Consider the following 21,916-nt stretch of genomic DNA (forward strand, 5'->3'; position numbering starts at 1 on the left):
TCTCGTACTTCTTTTTTCACTCTTGCCGGTAAGTCAAGTGACAGCCAGGAAAAAAGCAAGTCATGATGCCCACACAGCTCATGTGGCTCACATGAATAAGCACTGCATTCCAGGAAGCAAAATAGTTGAAATCCCAAACTTTCAAGTGATTGTACATACATTATTTGACTTCCCTGAAACTTAAGTAAGTATTATCATAACCAACAGCTAAGAGAAAGTTATTTTTCTGTTTATTATAGAAAACTATTATTCACTTTTTTTATGCAAGAAGAAAGTGAGGCTCAGGGCCTATCTAAGTCCACGTGGGCTGCTAAAACAAAATATTGGAAGGCTTATAAACAACAGAAATATACTTCCCAAGGTTCTAGGGTTGGGAAGTACAAGATCAAGGCACCAGCAGATTCAGTGTCTGATGTGGGCCCTTTTCAGGGTTCATAGAGGATGCCTTCTTGCCATGTATGCACATAGCAGGAGAGGTAAGGGATCTCTCTGGGGTACCTTTTATAAAGGCACTAATCCCATTCATAGACACTCCACCCTCACGACCTAATCATCTCCCCAAAGGCCTCCATTTCCAGCTACCATCACCTTGGGGATCAGGTTTCAACACAGGAATCTGGGGGAGACACAAACATCAAGACCATAGCAAGGGGAACTAGAAAGGCTTTGGGAGACAAAAAGCCCCACTGGGATCCAAGTCCAGGTCTCTGCCTCCATCTACCCACTGAGCTGCATGGCCTGGCCTGAGAGGACATACTGTCCAATGGCTCAAGAAGAGAGTGACAGCAGTCTTTTGGGGCTTCTCAAAATGTCGCAACAATGGCTCTGCCTCCCTGCCTGATCCCCCAGCTGCTGTCTCGGTCCCCATTTCTGCAGGATGGTTCCTCCACATCGTCAGTGCCACAGAAGGGGCTCTGAGGGCCTGGACAGGAGGAGCCTGTGACAATGTCACTGACAGCAGCAGATCAACAGCTGTGGCCTTTAGCACCACCACACACCAGCCACATGCTCCAGGGCATGTGCGGAGCCTGTAGACACAGGCGCAAGTGCTCCCACACAGAGGGGAACACCATCGAGGGGGTTTAACACAGCACACACTACCACCCAGTCTCGGGTCTGATGCCAGACAAAGCCTATAAGCTGAACCAAGGCTTCATACTTGCCTGAGCAATCTGAGTGCAGCATCCAAGGAGCCCACTGGGCGATATATGTAAACACAGTAATCAAGGACTCAAAAGCCGAGTGCAATAATGTGGGAGAAGCCACAGCCATATTCAGTTCCTGGAAGACCGAGCCGCTCCCTTAGCCAAGTACCCTGCAGGAGCAGCTGGGGAGTTATGGCCCTCATATCCCCAACAACGATGGCATTATATTTTTGGAATGAGAAGGTGCTTTGTTATTGCCAGTGGCTTTCTCCCCTGCGGTTCAAAGCTGTATTATAAAAAAAAATGAACATGGATATATTTCCCCGCACTGTGATCTGATAGGAATAGGAGCTTATCCATCCCTCAGCAAACTGCCAATGGTTGCCGTTAGAAATTCCATATTCAGTGATAGTTAAGGATTTTGGAATACACTTTGAACCAAAGAATTCAATCCCTTAAGCAGCCGGCGACAGGCTTCATTTAAGAAATGGAAGGAACAACAGCAGGCTCATCTCTGCGGCTGCAGCTCAGAGGTGGCTGGGCCCACAACAGAGTCAGGAAAAGCAGCCCACCCCCTCCTCCTACTCTGCAGCTGACCCGAGATGCAAGCAATGAGGACAAAGGCACCACACAACAGGGATAAGGGACAACACATCCCAGTCCTCCTAGAGGAGGGGGAAGCTCTCCAAGTCTGAAATGCTCCCCCAAAGGTACAATCTTTCCACTCACCCCTGCATTCAGAAGCACTGCTCCCACACCACTGAAGGTGCACAGCACCCCAGGAAAGGAGCCTATCTGTGGACAAAAAACCTCAAATAAACCATGGTCAGAAATCAGCTACACCTAAGAGTGTGTGAACAAGAAACGCCTACTCCTCTGGAAAAGGGGAAGCCCTCTCCAGAGCAGGGTGGAAAGCAAGAGGAGAAGCACTCCACACAGCCCCCAGGAGTCCTGAGAAGTGCACCCCACGTGACATCTGGAGGAGACAGCCAGCAAGGAGGTGTGGCCAGGTCACAGGGGCTGCTGGTCTGGGGTTCAGGAAGCGGGCAGCAAGGCCGTGTGCCATCCTCTCTGCTCCTGCATGTGCTCAGCATTCTCCATAATGAAAACTTAAAAAGTCTCTTGGGAGAAAAGAAATAGAGCTATACTAGTCTAGTTCTTCCAACTTTGTGTGTGTGTGTGTATTTGTGTGCACACATATGCATGTGTGCGTGTGAGCACAAATGTGTTTGTGTGCATGTGTATTTATGTGCACGCACATGTGCGTATTTATGCATGTGTGTGTTTGTGTATGCCTGAGATCAGGAGTGTCGGGGAAACCAACCCCCCTAGTCCTCACATGGAAAGCAGACCCACACGCAGTGAGTTCATGGTAACGTGAAGTCAGCTTCCAGCACAGCCTTCCACTCGGAGCCCAAGGCAGGGCTGGAAATGATCAAAACAGCTGACCCAAGAGGTCTGTAACAGTAGCAAAATCCCAAGACTCTAAAACTCCTCTTCCCTGGACCTACAGCCATGGAGACAACCTGTCAGGACACCTACGGAGCCCCCATAGGCAGGGCCAAACAGTAGATAGGGCAAAACACTGCTGACACCCTGACTGCAAACCCAAATCATACCTGGGGATTCTGTAAGTACAGCCACCATCCCCAGGAGATCTGAAGGTGTGAGCACCAAGACAAGGTAGAAAACCATGTGCTTCTTCCTTGGGGTGTCTGTCACTTCCCACACGGCACTTCCAGGCCACCTCACTTCCCCACTCACCAAAACCCTAAGCCCAACAGGACATAGCCAGGCCTCCTTTGGTCATAGGGGCCTTCGGGCAATTTAACCTCTCCAGAGACTCACAAACCTCAGTGAACATCACTAAACCTTACTCCAGGGTTCCCAGGTTTCCGTGGCAGCTGAAAACCCCAATCCATCTATGCACAACTATCTCCAAAATGAAGCAGAAAAGTCCCCAGGCCAGGGGAATGCCCTGGATATCCCTGCTCCTGCCCTCTCTCCGCTGAGAGGCAGTATGACAAGGCAGTGAGAAACCAGGGACCGTGCGCCACTGAGAAGGAGCCGTTGATGTGGCCAGGGGACAACTGTTGAATTCTTATCTGAAATCAAATTCTTAAGAATTATTTTCCATAATTAAAATCGTGGATTTCAAAGCTCTTTGGTTTATCCTTGAGATGAAAGGTATACACCGTATCCCAGCCCTGGCTTTCCTAAAGAGTTTTCTTTCCGTGGCTGCAGTCCAAAGAGGCCCCCCCCACACATATCATTCAATGAAGGCCAAGTCAGCTTTAAAAAGTCCCACCGGAAAGCAATGGAATGCTTACCTTGGCTTCACATTTCTTGTGGCAGGAATACTTGCAGGCTGGAAAAAAAAAGAGAGAAAGAATGTGTGTCGAGCAGTCTCTCTAGCAAGAATTCTTACATCTTCAAACCCTCTCAATCCTTCAAAATCTCTGGCTTGAAGATCCCATAGGTGGCCTCTCTCTGGCACGAGGGAGATTTTTACATATGACACACAGCAGTGTGGACAGAAGGCAGTGAGGACGTGGTGTGCAAGAGCAGAGTTACAACTGTTGTCTGTTAGCAACAGCTCAGGTGGCTCAGGTAGGAATGTCTTGGGAGCAGGGTCACGAGCAGATTGGTTTTTCAAGGGGTATGTACGTCCAGCCAAACTGGATCCCTAAAGAAGAATAGTGAATTTCAGCAGCAGAAAGCATTCATGTATGCCCAGAAATTATGACTGATCCCTGAAAAAAGAAGAGAAACCGGAAAATGCCCCTTAAGAATCAGAATTTAAAGTGTCCATGAAAGACCGGATTGGAGCCTTTAAATTTGTGAGAAAGTCATGCATCTGGATTTCGGAAGTGCTTCCACTTCCTGCCAACCTGAGAACTGACTGTCAGAATAAATTCATGTCTAAATTCCTATAGGAGAATCCTTCCAGAGGGGCCACTGTGAGAACGGAGCAAGTCCTGTGTCCCTTCGAGTCCTGTGTCCCTTCGAGTCCTGGGTCCCTTTGGAGGCCCTAACAATGCAATGCGGAGCTGGAACTAATGTGGATTTCACAGGCCCTTCTGCCCAGAGGCTGCAGCTGTGATGATGAGGCATAAACCTCCCCACGAGCACCATGAGCATGCTGCAGTCAGGCCTTGCAGGACAGGGAAAGAGAAATGAACCAGCAACACCTAATAATCCCAACACAGCCTCCTGTGCCAGCTCCAAGGGAGTGTCGGGTACATGCCCTCCCTTCCCCCAAGTTTGCCAGCTCACAGGGACAGCTGTGGGAGAAAGGAAAGAGACTTGGGTTGGGGAACAGTGACCAAAGCCTCCTATCCAGGCTCTGCCCCTCTAGCTGGGTCTTTGTTTCCTCCCACGGAGCTATCATGGGTCAAATGGAATCCTTCAAGGGACCCTGTTTTGAAACTAGAAAGCAATGTCCACATGCAGAAGTGTGTGGGACCTGAAGACCAAGGCCTCAGAAGTCAGGGAGAGGGGCCCCACATCCCAGCTCTGCGTGTCGACACCCTGTGACTCCCCCTCCTGCACTCTGTTTTCAATGACGTATCAAAGTCAAAAAGGTTTGTGTAGGGTTGAATGAGGATGAAACAGATAAGGTCACTTGCCCATGCATGGCAATTATTAGAACTCCAGTAGTTACAGCTAGGTTGTTATCTTTGTATGATCTATGTTTTTGAATTGCTGAATTGTCGTTCTCTACCTTGAGGTTTGTAAGATTATTCACAAAGTCATGTATTTATCCTACACCTTCTAATGGGCAAAACACACAAAGGTGATCAGTGATTTTCAAATCAAGAGAGACTTGCCATTGGGAAACAAGGGGCTTCCACACAAGATTAAAAGTTCAAACAGAAACCGTCCCTGGCAGAGGCCAGCACAAAGGACTGAGATAAGGAGAAGGGCAGTGGGCAGGCCTCTGGCCTCTGGCTGAGTGAGAGTCAGGCAAAGAATTCTGCCCACACACGTTTAGCAGCATGTCACAAGACCACGACATCATGCAGCGGTTAGCCTTCCAGATGGCCTGGGTGACCTCATCTCTTGGCCCCCATGTCGGTGTATAGCCCCCTCCCACAGTGAATCAGCTGGGCTGTGTGACAGTGCAACCTGGCAGAGGGGACGGTGTGTGACTTTTGTGGCTAAAAGGCATCATGGCTTCTGTCCTGGTCTCCAGGATCACTCATTCTGAGGACAGCCAGACGCCATGTTGTGAGGACACTCAAGCAGCCCTATGGAGAGGCCCCCATGGAGAGGAGCTGAGGCTTCCCACCAACAGCTGGCCCCAGCTTCCCAGCCACAGAAGTGCACCACCTCGGAAGCTGGTCTCCAACCCCAACCAAGCCTTCAGATGGTGCAGCCTCTCCAGAGACCCTGAGCCAGAACTGCTCAGTCACCTATGTCCCAAATTTCTGATCATTGACACAGTGGGAGATAACAGATGCTTACTGTTATGCTAAGGTACTAACTTTGGGAATCATTTGTCATGCAACATTCCAACTCAACACAAAAAAATGGCCCTGGTCAGTGCAAGGGTGGCACTGGTATGATACATCCATGGTGGGTGGCCTACTCGGCCACCAGACAGCCATCGGCACCGTAGGACAAAATCATTAAATTCAATTATCATAGTGAAATCATATAAACTGCCCATGAGCCAAGACTACAATCCTGAGAGGCAGGGCCATTGTTTCTGGTACGTAGAAAGTGACCCTCAAAGTTTTACATATGTTTGGACTAGGACTTCACATTCGATTGCCAGCAGCATGGGTAATCCTCAGAGTAGCAAGTCCACCGTCAATCTATCTGTGGACCAGCTCTGGTCAGCACCGCACCAGGCAGTATACGAGATACTTTCCCGTATGTTACTGCACTTGCTCCTCATAAGCACCTCTCAGGGAGAAACTGTAAGGGTGACTCAGCCAAGGGGGCAGCCGTGGTCCATGAAGGTGGGACTCCAGCCCGTCTGCGCATCAAATTCAGTGTTTTCATCCACCCATACTCTCCCTGCCTTTCTGACATATTACAAAATATGAATCTAACAGTGCCCAGGCCCAGCTTCCTATCCTGCCACCCACAGGAGACAGCTCCCTGCCTGCCTTAACCCTGCCCATACCAACCTCAGCTCCTCATTCACGCCATCCTGCACCCACCTCCTGGGCCCAGCTCAGCTGCCTCCATTCCTGAATTCACACCCTTCTGTGCCACTGACCCATCATGGCAGGTCATCATGGCTTGTCACATCATGATGATCTCCCTGTGTCCATCTCTCCCGATGGGCTGCAAGCTCATCAAGCGACAGCGTCTCTGTGGTGCATGACCAGGGTCTCACAATAGCAGCGCTAACAGGAGTGACAGGCACCTGATACACTCAGCACCTAAAAGCTTGCACTGCATGGGTATTACCAAATTTCCACCACACCCTGGAAAGAAGCTACCTATCTTCACCTGTTTTACTAATGTGAGACTGGGGTTTGTGGATGAGACTGAGGATTCATGTGCTGGACAACTGTGTCCCAATCCTGACCTGTTCCAGGTCTGCTTTCAGAAGCCCATAGCCAGCAGGCCCACACGCTGTGGAGACCTCATTACCTGATCACCACTTAGGGATTTGGGGCTGTGAAGGTGCTGGCCACAAGGGAGGCTCCAAAACAGCAGAAGAACTTCACACCAAAATCCATCTCTGAAGCACACAGGCCCAGAAGAGGCCACAGGTCACTTTGACCCTCAGCCACGCAGACCTGCCTCCTTTTTGGAATAGCACTTGTGTGAGCTGGCAGCTAAACCAGCCACCTTCTCAGGGAATGTCATTTTTATTTGAAAGAACTCCTAGCAGACAAAATGTGGTTATTCAGACTCAAGTTCTTGTCATTTTCTCAAAAATGAAGTGAGTCTGTCATCATAAACCAATGTCAAAATTTGAGATTTCAAGTGAAAATTAGAATTTTAGAAGACTAGTACCCAGGCCAGATGTGGTGGCTCACGTGTGTAATCTCAACACTTTGGGAGGCTGAGGTGGGCAGATCACTTGAGGTCAGGAGTTTGAGACTAGCCTGGTCAACATAGTCAAACCCCATCTCTACTAAAAATACAAAAAATTAGCTGGGCATGATGATGCATGTCTGTAATCCCAGCTACTTGGGAGGCTGAGGCACATGAATCTCCTGAACCCAGGAGGCAGAGGTAGCAGTGAGCCGAGATCATGCCCTGGGTGACAGAGTAAGACCCTGTCTTAAAAAAAAAAAAAAAGACTTGTACCCGTCACCAGGGCCTAACAACTCCTAGGATATTTCTGTTAAAATCAACAATAATATTAACAAATGTGGGGATTTTCCTGAGATTGTATAACAAATATGTCAACAATTAGAAGTTCTGCGAAATTGTCAGTGAACCAATAATTTCCAAATGTCCAGTGCATGGTGTTCCACACCGGGTAAAAGATACACTTGGTGTGCAAGACAGGCCAGTGGATTTTAATAAAACAGAGTAGGAAAAACTCTACTGATACAATTTCAGATTCCACAGTGAAATTGAACTTCAAACAACTGTCACTTGAGTTCTGGTGTAGAATCAAAATGGATTATCTACAATGGCCTGAAAAGCCTATTAAAATGCTTCCTTTTCCAAGTAGATATGTTTATGGTGCTAGATTGTTTTCAATGCTTCAAACCAAACATTGCAGAAGACTGCACGCAGGGGGAACCAGCCTCTTGATTAAGGCTGCGTAACAGAATCACAAAAAAAAATGCCCCTCCTCTCATTTTGTTGTTTTGAAACATACAGTTATTTTTTATTAAGCATATGTTCATTTTAACATATAATTGGTTCATTACCATTGTTTTTAACTGGCTTAAATATTTTAAATACTCATCAGTTTCCCATTTCTAATAGGGTAAATCGTGATGAATACAAACCACACTGACAGGAGCCCTTTAGGGTCTTCTAGGACCCTAGCAGTGGGTGCCCGAGACCCGCAGCCCGAGGGCAACCCTGTTCATTCTCCTTGCCTGAGGCTCTCAGAATGGGGTAAGGACCCAATTTTGACCAACAGAAAGGTAAGTGAATTCTCCCAGGGGCTTCTGGCGCAGACCTTCCCACTCCTGTGAACGAAGCAAGAGAAGGAAAATGCCTCAGCCTCTGGAACCTCCCCCTCTGAGCATGGAGCTGGACCCACAGGAAGAACCTGTAGAACTCGGGCTGCAGAACCGGGGCCCAGGCACACTGCCCGGAGCCCGCCGGCCGCCGCACCTCCCCCTGCAGAAGACACATGCCCTGCTGGCTGGGAGAGGCTCCACCCATGCAGCCCCGTTATTGGCTGCTACGGTGCCTTCCACGAAGCTCCATGTACTTTAGACGCCTTGTTCCACCTGTTCCCATGGGGACCAGGGAGAAAGGCACATTCTCACTCCGTTGTACAAATAGCAAACTGCAGCACAGAGCAGAAGCTGCCTGCCCTGGGTGACAGAGCAGGTTAAGCAGTGACACCAGCTGCCAGCCCAGCTCTACGTGGGCAGAGCCCACCTCCCAGAGCTGGACTGGAACAGCCAGTGAGCTGGTGTGCAAAGGCTCTTCTGTGCCTGGTGCAAAAACTGGGGCTCCACATGCATGAGCCCACTAAAGCAAACATCCACCATGAGCTACACACCAGGACCAGGAGCAGGTGTCCAGGGACCTCAGGAGTCTGAACTCACATGCTCACTCCAGCCCCTCTCCAAGGATCCATGCCAGTCATGTCCCCTCTGGCACCCATTTCCCCTTCTGTAATTAGGAGTAGAACAGGGTGATAGCCAAGATTCCTCTCTGCCATGAAAAGAAAAGTTTACCTAAGCAATAAAAAGATAAAATAACATATATATACAAACAAAATATTAGGTAGCTATTGAAAAATTATGATCTTAAACTATTTCACATGTGAGAGTTCTTATAAAAGGCAAGACTAACAGATATACAGCGCTCTGTATTGTATGAAATAAACTTTGTGACAGACGGACATATGCGGTGTCCTCATCCATAGGAGAGAAAATGACACTGGAGAGACACATCACAACTCAGAAAGAAAGGAGGAGCCAGACAATAAAACTGGGAACACTGGTTACTCCATGAAAAACATCATCATAATAATAACAGAAATACCATGAATTTTAGATGCATCAATCATGGAACTGATTCGGAATTGGAAAAGCTGAAATGAATATTAGAATAAATATCAGAGAACATCTTTGTGACCTTGGAGAAGGGCAGGCATTCTAAAACAAGGAACAAGAGTATGAACTAAATGAAAAGATGAGTAGATGTGAACAAACCAAACATTACAACTTTTGTGTGACAAACAGGCCACAAACAAACTTAGACAAGCAACTGACTGGAATGTTTGCAATGCACAAAGTGGAAAGATAAGAAACTGACCTTTTCTGAGGACAAATGTCATCAGAAATTGGCAAAAGTTCTGCCTAATATCACAGATAAGATTTAGTATTCATAATATAGTGAAGTCTTAGAAATTTAAAAAAATGATTTTTAAATTTATTAATTTTCAAAATGTTATTTATTTATTTTTTTTCTTTTTAGAGATGAGGTCTCACTCTGTCACCCAGGCTGGAGTGCAGTGGCATGATCACAGCTCACTGCAGCCTCAAATTTCCAGGTGCAAGCAATCCTCCTGCCTCAGCCTCTAGAGTAGCTGGGACCACTGGCGCGTGCCACTGTGCAGGCCGATTTTTAAATTTTTTGTAGAAATGGGGTCTTGTTTTGATGCCTAGGCTGGTCTCGAACTCCCGGTTTCAATCGATTCTCCTGCCTCGGCGTCCCAAAATGCTGGGATTACAAGCATAAGCCACCTCACCACGCCCTAAAATAATCTAATTATTAAATAAGCAATGAGCAAAGGATTTGAAAGGCTGCTTTGCTAAGTAAACAGAAATGCTGCAGGCAGCTTTTCTGTATCTTTTTAGATGTTCAACCTCATGTAATCACCAGATGAATGAAAAACATAATAAAAAGGAGACATCACTTTTCATCCATCAACTTGCAAAACTGAAAAGCTGAAATATCTCAAGTGAGAGTCAATGACATTCCATGCAAGTAAGGGCCACCAAAAGCATTTTCCTGTAAGGAGCCTGTCCCTCCTCCAGCCCAGCTTACCCTCCGGCATCTGAGCTGGTGTGTGGCAGGCCCCTTCTCATGGCTTTGCCTGAACACTCAGCTCCACAGCTGACAGTCTGCAAACCACACATCAGTTCCCTTGTCAGACGAGGTTTCCAGACTCATGTTTAGGAATCCTGACTCCCGCTACAGCAGTTACAGCACAGAGCTGTCTGGCTTGCAAACGCCCAACATTTTTATATGTTGTCTTGGAACTGCTATTCTTCACGTCTCCACGAGCCTTGGGAATCCAGGCCACTGTCTTACAGGGTTGTCAGAATCTTTTATACACTTGACACATATTGACCAAGTTATAAACAAGCCTGTGAGTCACCCTCTGCTTCTCCTAGCATCAATTGTCAAGTTTGCCAGCCTCTCTGTGTCCCAGTAACAGGCTCCACAAGGCAGGAGGGGAGTGACTGACCCACAGCGGGGGACCGCCAGACAAGGCAGTCACATTCACTGCTCGACCCCATGATCCCATTGTTGCCTTGTTAGTTTTAAATAACTACCATGTTCTCCTGGAGTCCTAATACTGCATCTGGCCCAAAGCAAAAAACACACACCTACCGACCTGCCCGTCTATCTCCAAACTTTTTTCTGTAATCACTTAGTGTATTGCTGACTCTGTCAGACTCAAAGACAGGACACAAAACTCTCATCTTTCTCTCCTAGCAGGTGCTTAATAATGTTGGGTTAACCGTGTGGAATAACCCATTACCAAATCTTTCTTACAAAACTCCCTTCATCCCATTTTCCCTCTGGTCTCCTTTCTCAGCTTTCTCCTTGCTTCTTTTCTCCTTTCTCAGCTTTCTCCTTGCTTCTTTTCTCCTTTCTCCTTGCTTCCTTTCTCAACTCTCATCTCCTTTAGGCCTTCCCTACAGCTGTCTCTCTTGTTGCAGCGCTTCTTTATTCTGTGCCATCCTGTCTAATTCCATGATAGTCTCGCTGATTCCACTATTAGATCCCAGAAAACCATCTCTCAAATGGGGAGCATTTATGCGTGGCCTGACCCTGGATCCTCCCTGGATCTTCCTTCTTCCAGGGACCAAGTCCCACAAAACTTGTAACTTTTGGGGCCGAATCTACTCAACTCCAGAATGCCGAGACTCACCCATAACAGCGCCTTCCTCTGTCCTCTGTGAAATACAACCAGTTTGGGATATCAGTGGCAACTGGACCATGTTAGGCCACCCAAGGGAACTCAGTGACATGTAGTGAGAACGGATTGCCTCAGAGTCCTAACTGATGGTATGAGCACACCAGCAAGGTTTTGAGCAGTGTAAGAAAAACCACAACTGGACACTTAACCCCATTGCTCAATGTCATTTCTATCTTTTCTTTCCCTTACTTAAAGTTCCAAGAGTAGAGATAACAGGGCCCTTACATGTTAACATAACAGTTTTTAAAACATGAAATGTTTTCTTTCAACTTAACCACACATGAAATTTGCATGTAAATAGGAGGTTAAAATGTGAAAGTCAGGGACCTGAAAGTCCAAGGATGAGCCAGAAAAGGAATGGTAGAAATACTGGCCTGCATCACAGAATATGCCCCTAACCCTTCTCCATCTATCATCACCATCAGTATCATTACGATCAGCATCATCATCACAATCGTTACCATTGCCATTGTTACTATCACCATCAACTACACTACCACTATCACCATCACCAGTCACAGCACTATCATTACTGTCATCACCATCATCATCACCATCATTGTCACCATTCATCAACATCGTCACCATCACCATCATCATGTCTACATAATCACTAGTGCCGCTGTCACCATCAACCACACCATCACCATCATCATCTCCATCAATTACACCATCACCACTCACCATCACCATCATGATCATCTTCACCATCACCATCTTCACCAACATCATACCATCATCATCACCATCCCCATCAACACCATCATCACTAATATACCATCATCATCAATTACGCCACCATCCACCATCACCATCATCGTTACCGTCATCACCATCAATTACAACATCATTATCGGCATACCATTGTCACCCTCATCACCATCACTAACAACATCATCATCATCATCGTCATTACTGACACCATTGAACACTTTCTGGAGCTCCTCAGTGTTTGTGTTTCATGTGTATTTACCCTGCTATTCCTCACAATGACTCTAAGCAGAAAGAGGCAGAGCAGGAATGCTGGCAGGCTGTCTCCACCATCCACCTCAGCTCCACCATGCTCTACTGCTTCCCCAGAAATAAGCCAAAGAAAGAACACCTCTACCAAAACGTCACATCACTGTGATGCATGATTACTTACATAATCTATGTAAAGGGAATACCTTGTTGTCTCCAGGTAGCATGTACACAAAGGGATCAAAATGCAAAAGTGTATGACATATGTGAATTATTACTAGAGAACACTATGAAATTGTCTATTTGTGGAGTGGTCTCTATATAGTCTATTAAGAAAGAGAAAATCCTAGAGATTAACTACTCTAATGTACAAATTGTAAAGATCACGGCACTGAGGAACAGAAATAGGGTGCAACTGTCCAGGGCCACAGCTTCCTGTGGAGCAGCCCATCCCTGACTCTGCCAGCCTCCCATCTACACTTGCAGTGACTGCCAGGACCCCATCTCAACTCAGTGAGCAGAGTCCTCACATCCTACCTCTGTCCCGTCTAAACTTGCAGTGACTGCCAGGACCCCATCTCAACTCAGTGAGCAGCATCTTCCCATCCTGCCTCCGCCTTATCTACACCTGCAGTGACTATCAGGACCCCATCTCAACTCAGTGAGCTGCAGCATCCCCACATCCTGCCTCTACCCCATCTACACCCACAGTGACTGTGCCCGGCTCCTGGCTCCAACTCAGTAAACAGCATCCCCTACCCTGCGAATGCCCCATCTACACATGCGGCAGCACCTAAGGAGATGGGCCAGGTCCATCCTCCTCCTACTACACTGACAAGAGCAATGGCTAAAATGATTTCCTGTGAAGATACACAAACACACACAAATAAAAATCTAGCTCATGTGGGTCAGGTGCAGTGGCTCACGGCTATAATCCCAGCACTTTAGGAGGCCGAGGTGGGTGGATCATCTGAGGTCAGGAGTTCAAGACCAGCCTGGCCAACATGATGAGACCCCACCTCTACTAAAACTGCAAAAATTAGCTGGGTGTGGTGGTGGGCACCTGTAATCCCAGCTACTTGGGAAGCTGAGGCAGGAGAATCACTTGAACCTGGGAGGCGGAGGTTGCAGTGAGCCGAGACCACAGCATTGCACTCTAGCCTGGGCAACAAGAGCAAAACTCCATCTCAAAAACAAACAAACAAACAAAAATCTAGCTCATGTATTGTATCCCAGTTCAGCCTGGTGTAATTACACAGGGTCTTTTTCCTTCACAGTGTCATGGGGTGTGCCAATTCTATGGTCCTACTGGAGCCTGGCCAATGTTGACTGACGACAAGAATGTCCAACCTTGCAATAGAAACCCTGATGTGCTGTTTTCCTGGATGGTCTCCACAAGCCCCGTTTCAAATCACACTCATCTTACCAGGGCTACCAGCCACAGCATCCTGCAGCCCCATGCTTGACAAAAGAAACCTAGAGGAAAGGTGTCATTACCAATCTTTACCCGCAAAAGCCACCCACAGGGCAAGCCTCAGATAAGTCTCATCGGGAAAGGGAAGGGGAAGAGCTCACCTGCAGGGATCTTCACCACCTCCAACAAACCAGATGTTTGTAAAGATGCAAAGTTAACCACAAGTTAATACTCACCAAACTAAATACTTCTGCCTTTTATTCCCTCATTAGTTCCACTGGTATTCATTAATACCCAGAGCGGAAACATTTTGTAACCCTATAAATATGTCCTGGAAACCTACAACAGGGCAGAAACTGATCTGGGCCTGGATACAATTGGGAACACAGAAAACATTCATGAATGTACACTGCAGTGCAAGAGGAAAGGAAAATCAACAGGAACCGTAGATTCAATCAGGATGACATGAGGTACAGGAAAGTAACTCCAGGAAGGTGCAGAGGGAGCCTAAAGGCAGAGGGAGGGTTCCACACTCATTTCTGTATCAGGGGTCAAGAAAAGTCTGAAGAGACAAGAAGAAAAATAGCAGCAAATGGGTGAGAAGGTGACAGGGAGCTGGGTCAAACAGCCTCAGGGAGGCCAGCACCCAAAAGGCGCTATAAAATTAATTGTTGAGGGCATCAACCAATCAATAATCAATCAATCAAGAATCAGTCAACAATCAATAATCAATCAATCAAGAATCAGTCAACCAAGATAGTCACTCTCACAAACTCCAGTATTTGCACAGGCCTTTGTGGCAGGTCGACTGGGGTTGCGGAGACCCCAAGACTCTTGGCTGCACCCAGACTGCCTCCCACAGCACCATTTCCTCAGCCAGGTGCCTCCTAAAAGGGAAGTTAAACCCTCCAGACCATCCTCTGTTGAACATGAACTCAGGAATGGGGATAAGGCTCAAGATGCTCCCATTTGAGCCAGAGCAGCCGTCTCTGTGTGCCCGTGTGGCACAGGTAGGATTCGATGTCGCTGCATGGTCCCTCCGCTGATGTCAGAGGGCGGCCATCTCCATGCTCTTATCTATTTGCTGTTCTCACTCTCTTCACAGATCCTCACCTCCCCACGCCAGATCTGCCCAAGAACACTGAACCACACTTCAAGACAACAGCCCCTAAAAACTCTTGAAGTTTTCATCCCCAGATATTCAGTTTTACTCTTTCTCTCTCATTCTTTCCATGTAATGATTTTCTTTTCTCGAAAAATTATCGTTGGGGCCAGGCACAGCGGCCGACGCCTGAATTCCCAGCACTTTGGGAGGCGAAGTTGGCAGGCTTATTTGAGGTTGTGAGTTGGAAAACAGCCTGGGCAACAGTAAGACCCCCATCTCTACAAGAAAGAATATAAATAAGTAAGTAAGTAAGTAAATAAATAAATAAATAAATAAATAAATAAATAAATCATTATCTCCCTCAAGGGATTCTTATCGTATGGGCATGATTCACGTGCTCAGATATGAATCTGATCCTCACACAACCCCTTGATGAGTTTCAGTTATTGTCCTCATGTGGCAGACCAGGAAACTGAAGCACAGAGAGGCAGTGGAGCTGAGGTCTGAACTCACATCAGCCTGGCTCTGGAGATCACAGGTTTAACTTTTGAGCCTCTCAGAAATCAATCAAGGTGGACTTAATCTTCACAAATAGGACACTGAATCAGCTGTGGCACTGACTAATGTTGATGAGGCACTCAGGAGCTGACAGAGTCCTTTTACGTCCCTTGACTCACATGTTCCTCCGAACAGCCTGTGAGTAGGGCCAGCCAGGCCTTACTGCCCACTTCACAGTCCAGAGAATCAAGCCCAGAGTCAGTGAGACCCGCTGGGGCCCCACCTGCTGCTTCGTCTCGGGGCGCCAGCTCCCATCCCTAACATTACTTACATAATCTATGTATAGGACGTACCTTGTTGTCTCTTTACCTTGTTGTCAACCTGCCCCCCATTTAAGATATCCCCCCCAACACAAGGCACAGGTGCAAAGGAGAATGTCTCTGCATCTCCATCAGATATTCAAAGGGATCATAATATAGAATACTGCAAAATGAAAGGAAAGAGAGAAGATGGTACCAATCCCTCAAAAACATCTTAAGTCTAACTCAGGAAACCCTCTTAGTAATTGTCTACTTCAAATACACGTTTGGAAGGAAACAAGTCCCCCACCTCACTCTGTGTGTGAGCAGACCCCAGTGGTGGGGCCACTCATCACCATGTAAACCAAGAGCACCCTCCCAAGAACCCCAGTCCCCCACACACATGGGTGTGACTGTCCAGGACTTCTTTGTCCCTCACTAGCCCAGCAGCCTGGTGGCAGATGTCCACCTGTGTGTGGGTGGCCAGCACCTGACACGGTAGGCACCTCCTAGACCCATGCTAGCCACAGTGAGCTGGTTGGAGGGGCGAGGGTGATAGGGGAGCCTGCCTGTCCATGCTCACCCTAGGTTAGGGGCCATCTGGCTGACTCATGCAGAGGCCAGGCTTTGACCCCATCCTCTGGAAAAGAGCTCCTCACATTTCTTTTTTTTTTTTTTTGAGACAGTGTCTCACTCTGTTGCCCAGGCTGGAGTGCAGTGGCGCAATCTCGGCTCACTGCAAGCTCTGCCTCCCGGGTTCATGCCATTCTCCTGCCTCAGCCTCCTGAGTAGCTGGGACTACAGGCGCCTGCCACCACGTCCGCTAATTTTTTGTATTTTTTTTTAGTAGAGATGGGGTTTCACCATGTTATCCAGGATGGTCTCGATCTCTCGACCTAGTGATCCGCCCACCTCAGCCTCCCAAAGTGCTGGGATTACAAGCGTGAGCCACCGCGCCCGGCCGCTCCTCACATTTCTAAACACTTCAGGCCTGCTAGTGTCCCAGGGTAGCCGATACCCCCGTGCGCTCCGTGAAGCACAGCACTGCCTCTTCCCTGGCTTCGAGGATGTGGAATCAGAAGTTGCCACTTGGCCTTGTCCCCCTGCCACACCTAGGCAGACCTTGCACACCCAGAGAGCAGCATTATATCCATCTGAATAAACCGACAGAAAACAACCCCACAACTTAACATAAAATTCCAGTTACTGGAATCCAGTTACTGCAAAACAAATACTTGGATTTATGAGCTTGGCTACATTACTCAGTGAGTATTAAGAATCAAAATCCACCAGCACAATCAACTAACACATCCCAGACGTCCCTGGCATGCAGAAACCCCAAATCCTGACAACCCAGACCGTTGAGAAACATCTGGGAGGGGTCCAGGCCTTCTTCCCAGCCACAGAGTTAGAAAACAGGAAGGATTTCAGGCAAAATCCAAGAGTAAAGTCAGTGTGGAGGCGGCTGAGAAAGGCTTTGTATTGCAACAGAGGAGCAGAATTTAGAGGCAGGGAAGTGCTGCTTCCCATCGGATAACCACCACCGACCAGAAATTACTCAGATGAAATTTGACCTGGGGGCCTCCTTCCCCTTTGGGAGCTTCTGGAAGATTCTGTCGTGTTGCCACTTCTCTGGATGGGGCAAGTCTGATGGGACGGCTGAGCTCAGTTCCCCGGTGGGAGTCAACCCCACGGTGGGGCTGGGCTTGGCCTCAGGGTGGGAGTCTCACCACCTCCAATTGTTCTGGAAAGAACTTTGGAAATAACATCTGGAGCCATTTCACATGGATTTGCCAGACAAGAGCAGATCAATGAGCCAGGTGTTTATCTGCACAAATTCATCTGGATTGTCATGCAACTTACATTGTCTGTGCACCTACTGGGCTCTAGGCCCTTTGCTGAGACTCAGGATACCCAAGTAACAGCAGTGCATCACATCATAGTGGGAGCAGTCGGCCCAGGGGAGCAGATACATTCATAAACAAATGATCAGAATACAGCAGTTCCTCCATCGTCCTGACAATGCCCACACTCCCTGCCCACCCACCTCCCCAGAATTGCCTGTCCCTCCTCTGTGCTCCCAGGGCGGCTGCAAATACCTCTGATAAAGCACTCCTCACACGGGATCCTGTTCGTGCTCACTGCTCCAGCCCACTAGACTCCGAGCCCTTCGAAGCCTTGGTCACCGTGGGCATCGCAATGCACCAGACGCCGCAACTGCTCAGTAAAAGTGTGCTGGTGAGGGTTCACCCTGCAAGACAAGACAGCACTCCACTTTGGGACGGAGGTGGCTGCCCTGTGCACAGGCACCTGGTGAACAACACAGAGCCAGCCCTTCATGCCTCCTGGGCTCCAGCTGAGGGCAGAGAATCACTGCCCCAGTGAACATCCAGATGGCTGGCTAGTCACTGGCCATGGATAGTTCTGGAGGGAAAAGGGCAGATGCTAGGGGACACAGTGGCAGGGCAGGGAGGCACCTTCCTGAGGACCTGGTGCTGAGCTGAAACCTAAAGGATGAGGGTCAGCAGGCAGAGCAGCACAGTCCAGCAAAAGGTCAAAAATGAGCCCTGTGCAGCCGGCCTCTCAAAGCACCTGGGGGATTCAGGAGAGACCAAACAAGGCAGGCGCAGCCTCAAAGGGCCACCATGAGGATGCAGGCACACGTTCTTCCCGCTGGATGGTTTACAGTTTCCCAGAGCCGTTCTCTGAGTACAAACAGGAGAGGAGCGGAGAGGCAAACAGGAGAGTGAATCTCAAGGGCATCCCAGCCTGGGCAGACAAAGGGCCAGATCCAGGGAAGCTGGGTTAGGAAGGAGGAATGGGAGGTCTGCAGGGTGATGGAGACCGGGGCCCAGCCTCCAGGAAGAAGGCCAGCAAGGGTGGAGCAGCAGGCAGGGCTGGGGGCCAGAGCCTGGCCAGGGCTCTCCCATTCAGTGGATCTGGGTCCCAGGTATCAGCAGGGATGGGATGCCTGCCCCCCAAAAGTGGGTACACCATATCCCCCTGCCTCCTCAGAGGCAAGCAGGATCATAGATTTATTGCTTGCGTTAAGTTAGAAAACTAAAGCCTCTGTGCAGCAGCAGCTTTTGCAGGCCAAGGGCTCTCAACGGGTGACATTCCCTGGTGTGTCTCCCTAAGGCATTTCAGATCTGCCCACCTCTAAGCCCCAAGCCTCTGCACTGGAAGGTAGTCCCATCCACACCCCCAGGCCAGCCTCATGGCCTCCACGTAACTTCCCATCCCCCAGTACTCCTGCTCTGATGATGGGGGCTTATCTCAGCCGCCTCAGCCTACACCATGACACCTCCTGTCCACAGGGTGCCTTGGCCTCAACAGACCATGGCACCTCAGGCTTGGGAGCACCCCTGTCACCTCAGGCTTGGGAGCATCCCCGAACACCTCCTGGTCTCTAGCACACACATTAACTTAACATAACTGAAAAAGCTAATGAAAACAATCATGCCTAAAAGACTTCTGAAACATGGAATCCTGTATGTTTTTTAAAAAGAGTTTCTAGGCCGGGCGCAGTGGCTCACGCCTGTAATCCCAGCACTTTGAGAGGCCGAAGTGGGTAGATCACAAGGTCAGGAGATTGAGACCACCCTGGCTAACACAGTGAAACCCCGTCTCTACTAAAAATACAAAAAAATTAGCCGGGTGTGGTGGCAGGAGCCTGTAGTCCCAGCTACTCGGGAGGCTGAGGCAGGAGAATGGCATGAACCCGGGAGGTGGAGCTTGCAGTGAGCTGAGATCCCACCACTGCACTCCAGCCTGGGTGACAGAGTGAGACTCCATCTCAAAAAAAAAAAAAAAAAAAAAAAAAAAAAAAAAAAAAAAAGAGTTTCTATTGTTTATTAACATAATTCCTAGAGCTATGTGCACAAAAACATAATGTCTCCCCCAGTTTGGGCTATTTAAAAATTACCCTAAACTAGGTGGCTTATAAACAGTTGCTTATTTCTCACAGCTCTGGAGGCTGCAAGTCCAAGGTCAAGGCACCACAGATGCGGTGTCTGGGGAGGACCCACTTCTGGTTCATGGATGGCGCCTCCTTACTGCATCCTCACCTAGCCAAAGGGGTGAGAGAGATTTCTAGGGTCCCCTTCATAAGGGCCCTAATCCCACCCGTGAGGCTCCACTCTCAAAACGTAATCACCTCCCCAAGGCCCCACCTCATAATGCCACCATCCCATGGAGGGTTAGAATGTCAACATAGGAATTTTGGGGAGACACAAACGTTCTGATGGTAACACAGGGCACACGTGAGGCAGTTCCAAAAAACGATCCCACAGAAAGAAGACAGACACTTCTCTAACGGAAGTCCTCAAGATCTCAGTGCACACATGCCCAAAGGCACAACACTCACCACGTGCTTAAGTCAACAGCACCAGAAACCAGAGGTGGGCCCGTCCCTTGAGTCAGAATGCCTCTGCCTCCAACGGTGCCCATGGCTGCTCTTTCCTCCCAATGCCTCCACCAAGCGCCTTGAGTGGGGGTCCCTCCTCGGGGATGGAGCCTGCAAGTGCTCCCTGAAGGGCAGTGACCCTCCTTTCTCCAGAAGGCAAAGGTTTTCCTTCATCTGGGCCAGTTCCTGGTTCCTTCTCCTGATAATGGGCCTCCTGCCATGAACTCAACAGGACATGCAGCTTCCTGAGCCTACCACATCCTCAGCTTCTGCCAGTTCTCTCTGCAAAAAGCAGCTGTGTGCTTGCCATCACCCACCACAAAGAAAGGACCCAGGGACCATGGGGACAGACCCTACTGAAGCCCACCAGCCCAGAGGGCTCAAGGCAGAAGAGCTTCACCATATGGGACCGCTAAGAGGAGAGCAAGGAGTGAGGGAGGAATTCAGACACACACACACACACACAAGAACACACATGCATGCACTGCAGGCACCCAGGCTGGAAAGGTGTGCACAACTCAACACACCATCCCCAGGATTCACAGCCACCAAGCTCATGGCAACTCTTTGGGGAGAGGCTGAACCAGCGCCCTCTGAAAGGCAGCACATCCAGGATGCAGTGCAGCACTGCCTGCCAGCACAAAGCAGCCGTCCCCTGGGAAGGCGGTGGTCCTGCCCTGCACCTCACTGGCCTGGCAGACCAGGCCCTTTCACGTACACCCCTCCCTGAGTCCCAGCTCTGCACCACTGGATCTGCATTTTCATGCCCATTTTAGGGTTGAGAAAATGGGCTTCATAAAAGCCTACTGTCTAAAACTGCCCAGAGTGAGAGTGGCACAGCCAGAACTTGACCCCACATCCTGATCTCTTTCTACTGCCTCTAGACAAGATATCCTATCCTAGCTGAGGGGCCCAGAGCCACAGACAGGGACACAGCGGGAGCAGGTGCCTGTGTGCCCATAATACCTGCATCCTGGCTGCCCCTGGAAAGGAACCAGCCTAAAAAGGCAATGGGAGCAGCAATGTGTCTCTGCGGTGGAAAGTAAGCTGTGGGGGAGGAGGAGGTAAAGAAGAAAGGGATAAACCAGGCATGAGAAGAGGGGTGAAGTCACCTAACATCATACCTGTCCATGAGTGATTTTCTTCAAGGGATAAAAAAATGTATATGGCTTTTTTTCCCCTTGTTACCTCCACTGACCAAGAATCTATTTCACCAGTGAGAAAAACCAGTGCTATACTGGGTTCCCTGGAGTAGAGGAGCATTAGCCAAACAGGACAGAAGATAATGCTGCACTAGGACAGAGCTGGCAGCCCCATTGCTTGTCCATGTTGGGTACGTGTGGGGTCCTCCAGGCCAAAGTGGGCCTTGAATCCTCAGAGGTGATGCTCTAGGTGTCTCGCTGCCTCACACTGAAGCAGAACTCCAGAGAGTTCCAAGAGGAGGTGGGAAAGCATCAATACCAACAGAAACCAGTAGATGGGCTGTGGGGCCACCACACTGGGCCTTGTTCTCATGAGTGCCTGGATGTTGCCAGAAGCATGTGAAATTTAAACCATTATCTGGAGATAGCATGCCTTACTTCATCTTCCTTAACAACCAGATGACACACAGCAAGATAAGCCTGTTGAACATCTTGTCCAGATAGGGCACTATTTATTCCCTCTCTTCTCTTTCAAGAACAAAAGCTGCTCCTGTGCGCATGCACATTTTCTGTTTCTATCTCCCTCAAGATAAGATAATGGACGTCGTAGAGCAGCTGAACTCTACA

The 21,916-nt window shown here is 48.7% G+C and overlaps 1 protein-coding gene across 1 annotated transcript in view; it reads right to left on the minus strand.

Annotated features, from left to right (window-relative positions):
- LOC129017993 (tensin-3-like) overlaps positions 1–21,916 on the minus strand; it is a 202,329-nt gene that overhangs the window by 168,714 nt on the left and 11,699 nt on the right. The window contains exon 3 of the mRNA XM_054459073.2: positions 3,476–3,513. Coding sequence (XP_054315048.2) covers positions 3,476–3,513 — 38 coding nt within the window. The remainder of the gene's footprint in view (positions 1–3,475; positions 3,514–21,916) is intronic.

Source organism: Pongo pygmaeus, chromosome 19, assembly GCF_028885625.2.
Source record: "Pongo pygmaeus isolate AG05252 chromosome 19, NHGRI_mPonPyg2-v2.0_pri, whole genome shotgun sequence".
Classification (NCBI taxonomy): domain Eukaryota; kingdom Metazoa; phylum Chordata; class Mammalia; order Primates; family Hominidae; genus Pongo; species Pongo pygmaeus.